At 41.8% G+C, this 10,882-nt stretch overlaps 1 protein-coding gene across 2 annotated transcripts; it reads left to right on the top strand.

Annotated features, from left to right (window-relative positions):
- The first annotated feature begins 630 nt into the window (after positions 1–630).
- sf1 (splicing factor 1) lies at positions 631–10,363 on the top strand. 2 transcript variants are annotated; one of them, XM_028428927.1, is made up of 12 exons: positions 631–892; positions 1,813–1,938; positions 3,592–3,667; positions 6,228–6,380; positions 6,547–6,636; positions 6,790–6,973; positions 7,073–7,188; positions 7,311–7,418; positions 7,508–7,703; positions 7,782–8,007; positions 8,938–9,102; positions 9,234–10,363. In XM_028428927.1, exons 1-12 carry the CDS (start codon positions 631–633, stop codon positions 9,563–9,565), a joined length of 2,034 nt encoding a protein of 677 aa, XP_028284728.1. In that variant the 3' UTR covers positions 9,566–10,363. The 2 variants fall into 2 exon arrangements, with proteins under 2 accessions (XP_028284728.1, XP_028284729.1); XM_028428928.1 differs by having other exon boundaries at positions 7,785–8,007; positions 9,234–9,565.
- The last annotated feature ends 519 nt before the right edge of the window (positions 10,364–10,882 follow it).

Raw genomic sequence — 10,882 nt, 5'->3', positions numbered from 1 at the left:
GGTGGTTTTGAAGGCTCCTCCATAGACTCCCATGTTAAAAATGACGCAGAAATTGCTTAATATTTAAAAAATTGTAATTTTTTTGAAAAAAAACTTGAAGTTGACCCGGAAGGTCCTGTGAGATGGACATTTTTGATGAATGGCTGAAATCGGTCAATGTATGCTGAAGATATGCTGCGCCAAAAAACGTACGGAAGAATAAGAAAGAAGAAGAAAGAGGTGAATAACATTGCCTAGCAACGGCAATCAAACTAATTATATTGGATTGAGCAGCTACTTTAATCTCTATAGTTCGTTGCCCATATTTTTTCTATTGTCAGTACTTGTATTCGGGTAGCATTTAAAGGGCATGAAATTTAAAAGGTTTTAAGCATGTTCTGTCTTGAAATGTTAAATATATTTCCAGAATCAAGAGGGAGGGGCTTGGTATGACCAATAGGAACGCATTATACTGTGGAGCTCATCCCACGTCTCCGGGATCAACCTTTGTGATTTTCTGTTGGGCGCCATTTTGATTAAAGTGTTGTTGGAGGCGCTGCGGGCAGTACTTTGTAGATATTTTCCTTTTTAAACACACTTGTAATTGAGTTGAGTAGTTGACTAAGACGAAGCCATTTGAGTACACCTAAAATGGCGACGGGAGCAAATGCAACTCCTCTAGGGAAGTTGCATCCAAGTATCGGTGCTAAACGAGGATTTGATGCCGGGCCTGGTGCGGGAAACGGCCTGATGCCAACACCGGGGCCTCTCGGGTCATTTTCTTCATTGCAGGGTTTCCAGCCCTCAATGCCCAATACATCTTTTCCTCAGACACACCAGTACAACCCGGGGACAAGTTTTACGGCCCAGGGCCAACAGCAGTCAGCTGGGGCGGCCGGAATGGCCAAACCTGGTAAGTCAGCCGACGGTACGCTAACCTTGTTAGCACTCGGTGCTGCACGCGTTAACGTTAGCATGCTAACCCCATTTGTGCTAACTAATGTTGGTCAAGGGCCCAAATTAAGCGCCGGCCTTGTATCAAATGGAGACCGCCATTTGTATTTAACAGTAGTCATTTAGCTTTGCATTTACCGTGGGGTTCATCAACTTGTGCTTAAATTACCACGCAGTACTCATGCTGAAGTCCTAAGTGTCATGAATTCAGGCATTTCTGGTTGACTTTAGTTTACTGCGTCGTTTGTTATCAACAATGCAGCGCTAGTCTCATCCAAAAAATACGAGCTATATCAAGGACATAGCCGGTTGTCTTTCTTTGCCCCAGATCTAACGTTTACCTAATAGCATACCCTTGAAACATTGAATCACGGTCATTGTCGTAAGATTAGTTTTGACGTTTTCTGGACCAATAGCCCGGAACGGTGGTTAAAAAGTCGCACAAATGTGAGTCATTCGAAAACGAACCAACTGTGTTGTAGGTCTACAAGGTTTTTCAGTATGTTATAATAATGTATATTTAATGCATAAAGTGCAGTGGATGTGTTGTGGCGCAGGCATTAATGGTTTGTGTAATTTTTACCTTTAAGATGGAAAAAGTGACTGCTCAAATAACGTTAAAAAAAAGAGTTTTTGTATTTAAAATGAAATCTGTATCTGTGACAAATCTTAACCCCCTCGTCAACATAATAATCAGGGACTGAAACAGGATATAGCAGTCCCACACAATGAAAAAGCTATCATAATTATGTTAGAAAGCTTTGGGCATATTTAAAAAAACTCTATGGACTACTAGGCTGATGTTGGTATACTGAATATGTTTCTGTAAGTTCCTTCCTGTATTCAATTCAGCTTCTCGCGGCTTTTCATTTATCTCAGACCAAAAGAAACAAAGGAAGAAGAGTCGTTGGAGCAGTGAGACACCTGATCAGAAGACGGTCATACCAGGCATGCCCACTGTCATTCCCCCTGGACTGACCCGAGATCAAGAGAGAGCATATATAGGTAAATGTTTTAATATTTGTTTGTTATAATGGTTGTCAATCAGATTATATGTGTATAATATGTTACATCAATGATGTCTTTGAGGTTCTAGTTTTGTTACACAGTGCATACAGTTTTAATGTTATGTCCTGTCTGCTGAAGTCCCAACAGTTGAAGCTTTGTAAGACACCCTCAAGATGCATAACTAACTAAAATCTGTGGTTCACATTTCCTGTGGCTACACTGTACATTAGGCTGCCTCACACAATGTGAAATGTCTAGTTTTGCTGCAACTGTTGAGACAAAGCAGTCGCCTCTGATCGTAACTTTTTGATGGTAATTAAATAACCTACTTTTTATTGGAGGCTACCTTGCAGTGTTCAGTTTGCATACCATTGGGAACTCATTAGCAAGGCGAGCTTGAGGTAGATGATTAAACACCACTGTTTGATTATATCTGTTCTGAGCTGCAGGTCACTGCTCACTGTCTTGCCTGATCTCCTACACATCATCAGTACTGTTCCTGTGCATGGAGGCCTTACTCATAATGTCCTAACATTGCTGAAGTATGCTATTTCCTATTGATTGAGCAATGCTGCTTCAATGGCAAATCAATCTAACATATTTAATTAACCAAATGGTTTCATGGGCATTGCAGAAACTTTATGCTCTAAGTTTAAAATAAAATAACGATCAGATAAATTGCGTCTTTTTCCAACAAATGCCTTCCAGCAGCAGTGTAGCATCAACATACTGCATTCAAAGGCCCTCTGTGGGTGTTCTGAAGCAGATGGGCCCTTTTGTCAGTAACTAACATCATTATTGATGTTGTCCGCTCCATTGGTAATGGTTGTTCTTCTTTGGTATGTAAACATTCATTTGTGCCCACCCACCATTGTCACACTTATCGTTCCCTTTGCTCATTCAGTAGATCCCCTATAACGATACAAGGGATGAGTTTAAGATGAAATTGCTCTGAAGTCACAGGCGCTGCATTCATCTCAATAACCCTGAGTAATCATTTCAGTGACCAGTGAATCTTCTCGTTTGGGGGGTATTTTATTGGAACCTTCACAATGTGCATGGGATAACTGATTTTTTTCTCCTTTTTTTTGAACATAAGAATTGTTTCCATGTCACTGCAGCCTCTCAGTGTCTGATCTGTGGAGAGCAAAGAGTGACTGATCACCTGTTTTGTTGTTCAAACTTCAAAAACAAATAGAGAAATTAGTGACTTTTAAAACCAATGTGTCCTTAAAATGCCAACGCCTTTAAAATCTGTTGCAAGTGAAGCACTGTCTTCATGGTAAAAGACTTCACCGTTGAAGTATTAATGGTATGGCAGGCATTTTTAGGAATCATGGTCTCATCATTTATTGACATGATGCCATGTTTAATCATCTGAGTAAAAGTTAGTCTTGTTTTTGCTCTGTTAAATGACGACCAGAACATATTCATATTGGGTAATGTGTGCCTTTGATACAGGTTGTTTCATGCTTAGTGTTTTACCAGATGTTTATTTGATGTCTCTTTTTATTTAACAGACTCAACACTTGTCTTTACCTAATGATTGAGACCATCCTCTAATGTGCAGAGCGTTGTCTCTCTGATGTTGTTGTGGTAACCACATTTCTCTCCATCCTTGTTTTTCTTTCCTAACCTGAATTCTTCCAGTCCAACTGCAGATTGAAGACCTGACTCGTAAACTGCGTACAGGAGACCTGGGAATCCCTGTTAACCCTGAGGACAGGTCGGAAAAAGATTAAACCCACGAACAGTAACACTTTCTCTACCTTCTTGACTTTTTGGAAGACAAATGTTGATTATCATTATGTATGTGGTTGTTAGCCTGAATCTCAGATGGGTAGTAGTATTAGCTCGATGTAGTCCCTAGTTAGAAACCACCTGAAAGAATAAAGGACAGTGTTTGGCAAATTTATTGCCAGAGGGAAAGTGAACTACAATCAGGCTGCTTATGAGTCCATTCCTAGTGTAGAAGAGTGTAGATGATTGTACTTGTATTGATGGTAGACTTCAGCCACCTTTCTCAAAGTACATAATATAATAACATGGATGTATTATATAATTATTTTCCTGACATATGTCGCTGTTAACAGTAACCCAGTTGTTTTCACTTTTTTATCTTAGAGCATCTCTTTGCCATGTTAGCAGTGTAACTAATTTTAGTGAACAACGACCAACAAACTCTGTATGAATGTTCAAATATTAGGAGTAGTGGTTGTGATCAGTATTGGTTTTAAAGACCCATCATTAGTCGGGCTCTAATATATAGACAGTGTGACAAATTCATTTGCAATTTCAATGCATCAGATTTGATATAATAGTTATTAAATGGAAACAAATTGAAATCAGTCTAGTTAGCTAGTCTAAAATAGTCAGAATAATAGTCATCAAAGGATGTAGATAAACATTACAAATAATTTTCTTTGAGACTATCGATTATCCAAAAACACATTTATCAAGACCTGCCATTTGGCTTTCAGTGAACATCATGGTCTGTCTGCAGAGGAGACTATGATGTGCAATTGAGAGTGTCAAAAAGTCCAGAAATTGAGTTTTGTATACTTCCTTATATATTAGATTGGTATATAGTTAGATTCGAGTATGAAATAGTTCAACAGCATGTGAGTGTTACTGTCCACAGTGGAAAGTAGTGTGGGATTGAATTACTTTATCTGTATACAGGTGAGTGTAAGTTGAGTTTAGTCGTATTTCAGTCACAAATATGTAGGATGTAACCGCTTGTGCTGTTTGCACCTTATTATTGGATTACCTTACATTTTACTTGGAGTAACTTGTTTCAGATTTAGTCTTTTAGCAATTAGGCCTCATGGTTTCAACCACTGCTTGTTTTGTGTTTCAAGAATGCTGTGTGAATGAATACATACACAATGTATGAATAATTTCCCTGATACAGGTCTGGGTCACTATATCTTACTCTGATAATGACTTGATTATTATTTCACATCCTGCTACGTTAACTGCCAAAATAGTCTGAGTAGAATCAGCCCTTTTTGAAAATATTTGTCGCTGAACATTTATGCCGATCAAAGTGTTTTCATATTGATTATAAATATTTTTGATGATTGAGCACATGGCATATAGCCTACATGATAGCGTAGCAGTGATTACTAGGCTTTTTCTTAGACCTTACTGAAGATTTGTTGCTGGTCAACTCTGGTTTTCCCTTAATGTGGCTTTAAACATTTTCACCCAGGGGGAAGGGGGGTATGTTCCAGTTTTCCATCTGGACTCTTGAGGTCTGGAAGAAAACTGCCAGAATTGTACATGTTCTGGAAAAGCAGTGGCCAGCTTATAACATAGTTTCCATAAGTATCTGTTCCCACAGGAAGTGGCTTGCTCGCAAGAGTGTGTGACCTTTGCTAGCTAGAGTCCCTGTCGACTGTACACTGTCTAGAGTTCTCACCATAATCAGACATTTCCACAGTGACCAAAAAGTTGATTGCAGAGATGTTCATAAATCACTCCCCAGTCTAATGTGACAAAACCAACTTGGGGGGTGTTTCAGGTTGTCAGCGTTGGAAGTTTGAAGCATAAAAGGGAGAACCTTTTTTTCTTACTCTTCACATCACATGGACACCAATGTGGCTCTCTGATGGGAGAGCATAAAAAAAGGTGGACATCTAATCTTAATTCCTTTTCTCTAACCTAAATTACCCCACGTGAACCTAACCCTTTTTCAAGCACAGAGCCTCCTTAACGCAGCAGCACAGGTTTTCAGCATCCAAGGGGAGGTACGGACCTCTTCCGCCACGTCAGCACCAAGCAGCTCTCAAATCCAGCATTTCTGCTTAGTATTTGCGAATTTTCCTTGGTTTTTCTTTTCTTATCTCCAACTTTTCTTTCTTGTAGGCCAACAATCCTGTATGCAGGTTTAATTATGGCCATATATCTGTTTTTTTTCTTTGTAGTTGATACCCCTCCAGTGCATTGAGTTAATTGCCACAAAAAAGCTTTGGTTTCCCCCTTTTAGCCTGACTTATGTGAAAGAATAGGCTCCCTTGTCAGTGCAGAGTTCTTATAAACCTTTTCAATTTGTTTTTGAGTTTCGTGCACTGGCCATGAGTCATAGAGTCAGCATTAGAATTTCCTCAGTAGTTGTAAATTTCCAAAACAATCTCAGTACCCATTGACTACAAATTTGTATGTAAGATTTGGATTTTTAAAGTGTTTGTCAGCTATAGGGAATCAGTGTGATTGTTAATAGCAGAGCTCCACTTCTAGAAGCGTATCAATGATGTCTGCCTTGTGTTTTGTCTACTGTTCAGGTCTCCCTCTCCAGAGCCTATTTACAACAGTGAGGGCAAGAGGCTGAACACCCGTGAGTACCGCACAAGGAAGAAGATTGAGGAGGAGCGCCACTCCCTCATCACTGAAATGGTTGGACTCAACCCTGAGTTCAAACCTCCTGCTGACTACAAGTAAGACTCTTTTGCACCTAGCAACTATTTATTTTTTTATAGAATCTGTCTGTGCTGTTGCTATGATTATTCATGGAAAAATAAAAGTAAAATTCATTCATCAAGTCAAGTTCTCAGGTTAGAGTTTCTCCACCTAAATGGTTTTTCCTGTGTCCCATTCCAACAGGCCCCCAGCCACCAGAGTCAATGACAAAGTAATGATCCCCCAAGATGAATATCCTGAAATCAACTTTGTTGGTCTGCTGATTGGGCCACGGTAAGCTGAGCTTCATGCTGTTAACACCTCGCTGGTTTTATGTGCTTTATTACCCATCAAATGTGATTTCACTTCAGTGGTAAGTTATAGGTCTTTAGACACATAAGCAACTAAGCTAACACTACGTCATGTTTTTTTTTTCTAATTCACTAGCGGTAATACTCTGAAGAACATTGAAAAGGAGTGCTGTGCCAAGATCATGATCAGAGGGAAAGGTTCTGTTAAAGAAGGCAAGGTCGGCAGAAAAGATGGACAGATGCTGCCAGGCGAGGATGAGCCTCTGCATGCCCTGGTTACTGCTAACACAATGGAAAATGTCAAGAAAGCTGTGGAGCAGGTTAGATGATCACACTCCTAACATGGTTCAGCCCTGACTTAATGTGATGATTAGTGGAATGTCTAGACATTATATTGATTGAGAGAAATGTGTCCACAGATTCGCAACATACTGAAGCAAGGAATTGAGACACCTGAGGATCAGAATGACCTCCGGAAGATGCAACTGAGGGAGCTGGCTAGACTCAACGGCACACTGAGAGAAGATGACAACAGGTCTGTTGCTTCTGACAGAGCCACATGCTCTGTACACAAATATCGGTGTAATTTCTTTTGAGGACAATTCATTGTACTACAAAGTCCATTTTTATCTGGAAAATGCATGTTTATCTGTGTAGGATTCTGCGTCCTTGGCAGAACTCTGAACCACGCAGCATCACTAACACCACCCTATGCACCAAGTGTGGAGGAGCAGGCCACATCTCCTCTGACTGCAAGTATACCAGGTATGATGGTTTACAGCTCAAGCTGAAATCAGTTTTTCGTAAGTTGGCTCATTTAAATCTTGTAACAATATTTGTTTTTCCTTCTGTAGTACATTTGCTGCCCATAGAGCAACAGGAGGAGAACCCCCTCAGTCAGCTCAGGACAAGGCTCGAATGGACAAGGAGTACCTATCCCTCATGGCGGAGCTTGGGGAAGCTCCCGTTCCCACATCTGGTGGAGGACACTCTGCTACCCAGGGAGGAGCACCTCGAGCCTCTGGACCCAACAACAATCAGCCACCACCGGTTAGTTGGTGACACACAAATCCACACTGTGGTTGGTGTGGGGTAGTATCTGAAATGATGTGTCTGTTTTGTCTGCAGCAGAACAGGCCAGCCTGGATGAGCTCTGGCCCTGCTGAGAACAGGAACTTTCATGGCATGCATGGAGGGCCTGGTAGCCACGGAGGACCCCACAGCTTCCCTCCACCTATGGCCAGCATGGGAGGTCCACCAATGCCCCCCAACGCTAATGGCATGCCTCCCCCCTGGATGCAGCCCCCTCCTCCTCCCATGGGACAGGGACCTGCACCTCACGGACACCCAATGGGTAAGAGCTAACATTCAGGTTTTGGGCCCTACTCTTAAGCTGGATCCATACTCCGCGAGAACTGAGAACTCCCTGCCCCCTGCAGACGTTACGCCCACAAAATGACGTCATTTTTTATCTCGGATCGCCTGTTGTGCAGCACTCTCGTACACATGGCCCGGGCACTTTTTCTCTTAAGGCTGTGCGTCAACCATGCTGTGATTGGTCGGAATTTATTGTGGGCGTGATGAATGTGGAGAAGCGCAAGAGCTTCTTCAGGTGCAGAATACACAGACAGAAGGAGGAAGCACAACGACGATGGACAGTTTAGATGAGCAGCTGGTTCCTGGAAGGAGAAACACGGCGCACAGAGGAGTGTCTGTCCAAAAGGTGGTGATAAAAAATAATCCCAGTATTGATCACGGCGTTACAGTGGCTCACGCACATTAAACACCGGGAGACGGGATGTATTATTGCAGACATTCATCCACACGTTCACAGAATTAAACTCACACAGACCAGAGGTCTGCTACAGTCAGCTACACTGATCTTCTATCTATTGTCATGCTATGCGCCCTCTTCCCTGAGCATTATCAGCTCTTTAGGCCAGGTAACCACGACTGCACACAATTTGCAATACAATTGCATTGTCAACCTTTTGTGTGTGACGTGCGCTGCGTAGGAGGGCCGTATGAGGAGTTATGCACACACACGTCTCGTGGAGTATGGTACCTCCGTGCCGAAAAGAACTTTTTTTTTACTCTTACCACCCGTGGAGCGAGTTCTCTGTTCTCGTGGAGTATGGAACAGCCTTTATGCCTCATTATGGGAGCATTTGTTTTTGGTTTGGGTTTACTTGATGGTCAAAGTGAGATGCAGATGATATAATTCAGTTTCATTTTTTGAGAAAAGGTCATAGGAAAAACAACATCTTTTTTTTCTTTTTGACAGGTCTGCTGCCACCTCCAATGGGTATGATGCCACCTCCGCCCCCTCCCCCCAGCAACCAGCCACCTCCTCCACCTTCTGGTCCCCTGCCACCATGGCAACAGCAGGCTCCTCCTCCTCCCCCAACCAGCAGCATGGCAACTAGCACCCCTCTCCCCTGGCAACAGAGTAAGTCCACTTTTTCCAGAACTATTTAGACAGTTGTCTGTTGTCTGACAGTTTGATGTGTTGTGGAAGTCTGCCAGTCTGTGACTTTCTGATGGAAGGAGTTCATTTCTTAACTGTTTAACCCTTCACAGATACCACCACCACATCCAGCCCTGGGACTGGCACCCTGCCTCCATGGCAGCAGCCCCAGCAGCCTGTGGCTTCTGGAGCCCAGCCTCCACCACCAATGGGCACCCCATCCATGGTGCCGCCTCCTCCTGGAGTCCAGCCTCCATTGCCCCCAGGCGCTCCACCTCCTCCCCCTCCACCACCTCCAGGCTCAACTGGCATGATGTATGCCCCGCCACCGCCCCCACCACCCATGGACCCTTCTAACTTTGTCACCATGATGGGAATGGGGGTTCCAGGCATGCCCCCATTTGGCATGCCTCCTGCCCCACCTCCTCCTCCACCACAGAATTAACTTCACCAGAGAAGAATCGTCCTCACACAGTTTCCACTGCAGCACATCATACACAATAGACTGATGTTATATACAGAGCAAATATAATCAGTGCTTTATTTTTTATTGATCCATCATATTGTGAAGACATCTCTGAAAGGGTGTTGGTATTATTTGTAAAGTTGCGTAACTTAATTAGTTCTTTTCCTGTTTTTAAAGTTTGTATTAACACAAAGCTTTTTGTGTTAATGTGTGCATACAGACACACTGAAACACATGTTCAGCAGTGCTATCATAGCTTGTGTCGTTTTATATCGCTGCAGAATAAACAGCCAGCTCACTTTAATCTGTGCCCATCCACACTCTCATTGGATTGAATATATTGAACTTGCATGATTCATTTTAAACACCAATTCTTTTCGAGGTGACAGTTATGCCCCTGTCCTGTTCCAGTTGGATAAATCAATATTTTTGTATTAAAAAGATGTGAAGTGTATCTTAGTTCTGTAAAACCTTGTAGTACTGTCTAAAATTGTTTTCCAGGATTCTTATTTTTTCTTTTGTTACTGGCCTCAGTTAGATATTGAACACTGCAACCTGCAAGCTGTTGACCGATAATATCCTCATTTCTGCATCTGTGCTCAGATAAGATGCTGTGTGCAGTGTTTGTTGCTTTGCAAGGACTCAAAGTTTCAGTCTTTCGTCCCTCGAGTCAGTTTTACTCTCTGGAATCAGTCTGTTGTGTTACGGCACCAGTCAGAATGAATAGCTGTTGAAATCTTGCTTTGTTTAGTATTAAACTGTTCCATTTCACCTTTTTGTCATTGAGTGCCTTCTCCTTTGTCCTTTCAAGGTTGTAAGACCGTGTGACAGTGTATGCCAAGTTTTTCTCTTGTTGGCTGCTACTGGTACATTCAAATGGGTTACATAAGAGGGTTTTGCTGCCTCACAAAGTCCTACAGAAACATTTCTGCTTTTCCTTCCCATTACTGATGCTGTTAAAAGTTCTTGTGGAGAGAAACAACATGCTAGTGATGAAGCCACAATTCTTGTTTCATTTTGAAGCTGATACAAATGTCAAATTGGAAAAAAAAAATCAACATTTTAAAATATGCTTAAAAGGTCTAGGTCAATCCTATATTTTAACTGTTGCACTATTTAACACATAATTATATTCAAACTCAAAATGCAGGCTAAACTACTATTTGTCTTTAACATTTTGCTACTACAAGTTAATCAGCTGGATTAAAGTAGTTGCTAAAATACTTATGATGTAGTTTGTTTAAGAAAATCAGAACACAGGTGCTTTCTCCTTTCGAAAACAATTAATGTGCAACA

This window comes from Parambassis ranga, chromosome 18 (genome assembly GCF_900634625.1).
Source record: "Parambassis ranga chromosome 18, fParRan2.1, whole genome shotgun sequence".
In the NCBI taxonomy this organism is placed as follows: domain Eukaryota; kingdom Metazoa; phylum Chordata; class Actinopteri; family Ambassidae; genus Parambassis; species Parambassis ranga.
Note: the sequence above shows the minus strand (reverse complement) of the source record. Positions and strands in the feature narration are given on the sequence as shown.

Coding starts and splice junctions, on each gene's coding strand:
- sf1 (XM_028428927.1), top strand. CDS start 631: ATGGCGACGGGAGCAAATGCAACTCCTCTAGGGAAGTTGCATCCAAGT. Junction 6,974..7,072: donor TCAAGAAAGCTGTGGAGCAG/GTTAGATGATCA, acceptor ATGTGTCCACAG/ATTCGCAACATACTGAAGCA. Junction 7,189..7,310: donor CTGAGAGAAGATGACAACAG/GTCTGTTGCTTC, acceptor TTATCTGTGTAG/GATTCTGCGTCCTTGGCAGA.